This window comes from Oryza glaberrima, chromosome 5 (assembly GCF_000147395.1).
Source record: "Oryza glaberrima chromosome 5, OglaRS2, whole genome shotgun sequence".
In the NCBI taxonomy this organism is placed as follows: Eukaryota; Viridiplantae; Streptophyta; class Magnoliopsida; order Poales; family Poaceae; genus Oryza; species Oryza glaberrima.
The window spans coordinates 19,162,378-19,166,062 of NC_068330.1; the positions used below are offsets into that span (position 1 = coordinate 19,162,378).

The 3,685-nt window shown below is 40.8% G+C and overlaps 1 protein-coding gene across 1 annotated transcript; it reads right to left on the reverse strand.

Annotated features, from left to right (window-relative positions):
• Window positions 1-590: 590 nt before the first annotated feature.
• Window positions 591-2,259, reverse strand: LOC127775037 (uncharacterized). Its single transcript, XM_052301346.1, has 3 exons — window positions 2,175-2,259; window positions 1,691-2,074; window positions 591-1,595 (listed from the first exon to the last, which is right to left on the reverse strand). Exons 2-3 carry the CDS (start codon window positions 2,040-2,042, stop codon window positions 1,012-1,014), a joined length of 936 nt encoding a protein of 311 aa, XP_052157306.1. The 5' UTR covers window positions 2,043-2,074; window positions 2,175-2,259; the 3' UTR covers window positions 591-1,011.
• Between the last annotated feature and the right edge of the window lie 1,426 nt (window positions 2,260-3,685).

Consider the following 3,685-nt stretch of genomic DNA (forward strand, 5'->3'; position numbering starts at 1 on the left):
TGAGTTAAACCAATCATTGTACATAAAAAGACTTAATCAAGGTTATATTTGTATTTGTATAGAATTGTGTTGGCTCTATTGACGGGACACATGTACCAATGATACTTCCACTAGACCAGCAAGAACCATACCGGAATAGAAAGCAAACAATTTCTCAGAATGTTATGGTAGCTTGCGACTTCGATCTGAAATTTGTACATGTACATGCCGGCTGGGAGGGATCAGCTTCAGACGCAAGAGTTCTTCAAGATGCACTAAACCATGGTTTTGAAGTACCTCCTGGTAAATTTTTTCTTGTAGATGCTGGTTATGCAAATACAACACAGTTTCTAGCACCGTATCGTGGGACAAGATATCATTTAAAGGAACAGGGCAGAGCTAATCAGAAGCCACAAAATTATAAGGAGTTATTCAATCTTCGGCATGCACAACTCAGAAACCATATAGAGAGAGCAATTGGTGTATTAAAAATGAGATTTCCTATACTAAAGACCGGCTCACACCACCCAGCTCGTAAACAAGTTGATATTTCGGTTGCTTGTTGTGTTCTACACAACTTCATACGCCTGCATAATGGAGATATGGTGTGGCCAAGTAATTGTCGTTTGGAGATTGATCCAGATCATATTGTTGATGTGCCAAATGGAGACGAGAACTATAATGGTGATGTACAAGAATTTAACAACTCTAGAGAAGCTGGGAATAGAAAACGAGATGACATGGCACAACGGATGTGGAACCATTACGTAGCACGAAGGAAATAATATATTGCATTTGACCACCATGGCATTCAAGGTCAATTACTAGTCTTGTACTCCAAGTTTGTCACATTCTACTTAATGAAGTAACTACTTGCATGCACTCCCTCTAAGCAAAAGTATATCCTACTACTATCTGCTTCACAAAAGTACCCCCTTTGTTTCACAAAAGTACTATCCTTCTATTTGCATGCCATCTGTTTCACAAAAGTACTATCCTACTACTTGCATGCCATATGTTTCACAAAAGTACTCACTCTAATGCTGCGATTTCCTTTCTAATCCAAGCCAAGCGTAATGCATCACTTGAAAAGGACAAGAAAACTTCCCTATTATCCTTACCTTTGAAGATATCAGCTGCCACCAATATATCTCCTATTTGTAGACCATGTAAACCTTCAAGCACTGTGATACACTTGTTGATGTTGTAAGGATCCTCCAATTTCTTCTCCTCAATTGCAGCAAATCGATCTATTTCTTCTTTTTTAAGTTTTAGGTATCTCTCATGAAATCCATCATCGGGACTAACAGATTTGATCTTTTGTTTCTTCCCAGGTCGAGATTCAGGAACCTCTGAAGGTGTTTGTGCCGAGCTAGGTGGGACTTTTGTGAGATGGACAGGGGTAGGTGAATGCTGTGAAAAGTCCAAATTGGCTGTCTCAACCTCTTCACCAAAAGGAAATTGCAAACCTGATTCACCTGGAGCATTTGAATTAGGAGATGGTGACTGATATGTATCAACCGCATTTGCTTCTTGTGTTGAATGAGCTGGTGCATTCTTTGTCTTCCTTGCATAATGGTCCATACCATGGCGAGTTCTCCCTTCAGCATAACGACCTGCACAATTATATTCTCCTCACGATCAGCATAACTTGCCTAAAACATTTCAACAAAACAAACAAACCACTGATAAAAAAAAATATAAAGCTCACCATCATAAAGTGGAGCTAAATCATCAAAATATGGGAACGACTTATCTCGCCAATGAATTGCATCTTTGTTCTTGCGATCAGCAAAAGTGTCCCAAACACTTTGTGGTGCACTCACCATCATTCTGTCACTATCCCACCCAAAACCACTTTGATCCAACAAATCTTTAACACTGCGATAATCTTTCTTCAAATCCTGCTCCTTTTGCTTGACTTGGTTGGTCGTAAATGATGTACCGAATTTTGTATTCAGGCGGCAAACAATATTTGTCCATGCTTCCTTACTCCAAGCATTTTGTGTTCGAAAACCTGGCACGTCATGATCTGTTAGGAGCTCAATAAGGAACATCTTCATCTGGTGACTCCATCTGGCTCTCTTTGCCGTCCCTAAATTTGACAAACATTTAACAATTTCAGTTTCAGCAGCAATATGAAACAAAAAAGGTTTGATGCAAACAATAAGTGAAACTGAATTTGCAAATATTACCTATTTCTTGACGCTCTGCAGTCCCATGCTCACTGTCAACATCAACATAAACCTGTGATAGAGGTTGCTGGCCTCGTCGATCGGACAAATTGCGTTGATTTGTCATGGTCATCTGAGAAGAGCCTTTCGATGGCATTGCTTTCCTAACCCCAAAAAAAAGGAAAGAAAAAAGAAATACACAATCCTTATCACAGAGGGATTTACACCTACAGTGCCAATGAAACAAACTAGTTCCAAGTAGTCAGCTTAAAAATTCACTAATCCATAGATCCAAAGTACAGAAGCACTAATAAGTCAATAATAAGTCAAGTATGAAAGCACAAAAGTGCAGACAAATACCAAATCGATGGCCCTGGCTGCTGCCCTCGATGGCGGACCTGCCGCACGCCTCCGCCTAGCGGAGCCCAACCTGCGCGCCAGATGGATGCTGTGCTTGGTTGCTGCGTGCTGCTAGTTGTTGGGCCGGCGTCCCCAGCAGAAGCCGCATACGCGACTGAGCCGGCGAGCCTCGCCTCCGCCTTGCACCCCCAGCGGCCGGCTCAAGCTGCTATCTATCTCTATCACAGTTGGCTTTCTTGGCTGCTAATATGTGGTCCTCGGTGTTCTCGTTCCCATCTTTCTCTCTCTCTTTTTTTCTGGAAGAAGCGCGAAGGGCCACGGTTTACCGCCAAACACACAAAAGTGGCGCCAACGACGACGTGCGCACGCGTGGGCGCGCCCTTCTTTCGCGCCAGGAAAGTTTCCAAAGAGGTCAGTCCTCTTTCTTATTTTCCTGTGAAAATGAACTAAAGAAATGCAATCCTTAGGAATGTTTCCTTTCATTTCCTATGAATCAAAGATATACATAGGAAAAAATCCATAGGATTGTAAATCCTACAAAAATCCTATGCCAATCCTTTGAATCAAAGGAGCCCTAACTGTGGAGGATTTGTAGTGTTCGGCGGCCTCTCTCCGCCGTCCAATATTTTTGTCAGTGCCCCACACAATGATCAATGATGTGAAGGAAGTCTGGATGGACGAACGAGAGCAATTGATCAGTCATGATGTTGACGACTAATTAGCAAAATTTCATTTGACGTATATGTAACCAATACAGTATTAGATTCGTGACTACAGTAATCAATAAAGTTTTGGGTGGTACTCCATGCATGTTGCATATCAACCTTACTGGTGCGATTTACGGCTAGCATTCCATGCATGACAACCGTTTCAAAATATCACTACTACTACTTAGTTTTTGGAAGGACACGACTACAAAGCTAGTGGTAGCTGTATTGTCTAAACCAGCTACCACTCTATTTATGAGAGACCCTACCCACCTATTATATGCTTCAAATAAAAATTTCTCTTAAACTACTTATCCGATCTACGATCCGATTACACCGTTGTGTTCGTAACAATTAAATCTTTATAACAAGATCTCACATGATTATATTTTGATGAAAAAATATAAATTACTTTTATGATATATCTAAATTACTTTTAGATTTCACTAAATTACTTCTTAGACA

Bases quoted from the DNA above. Each gene is read 5' to 3' on its own strand.
- LOC127775037 (XM_052301346.1), bottom strand. From the start codon at position 2,042: ATGAAGATGTTCCTTATTGAGCTCCTAACAGATCATGACGTGCCAGGT. The intron at 1,596-1,690 runs GTGAGCTTTATA...ATAATTGTGCAG, and splicing joins TTTAGCTCCACTTTATGATG to GTCGTTATGCTGAAGGGAGA.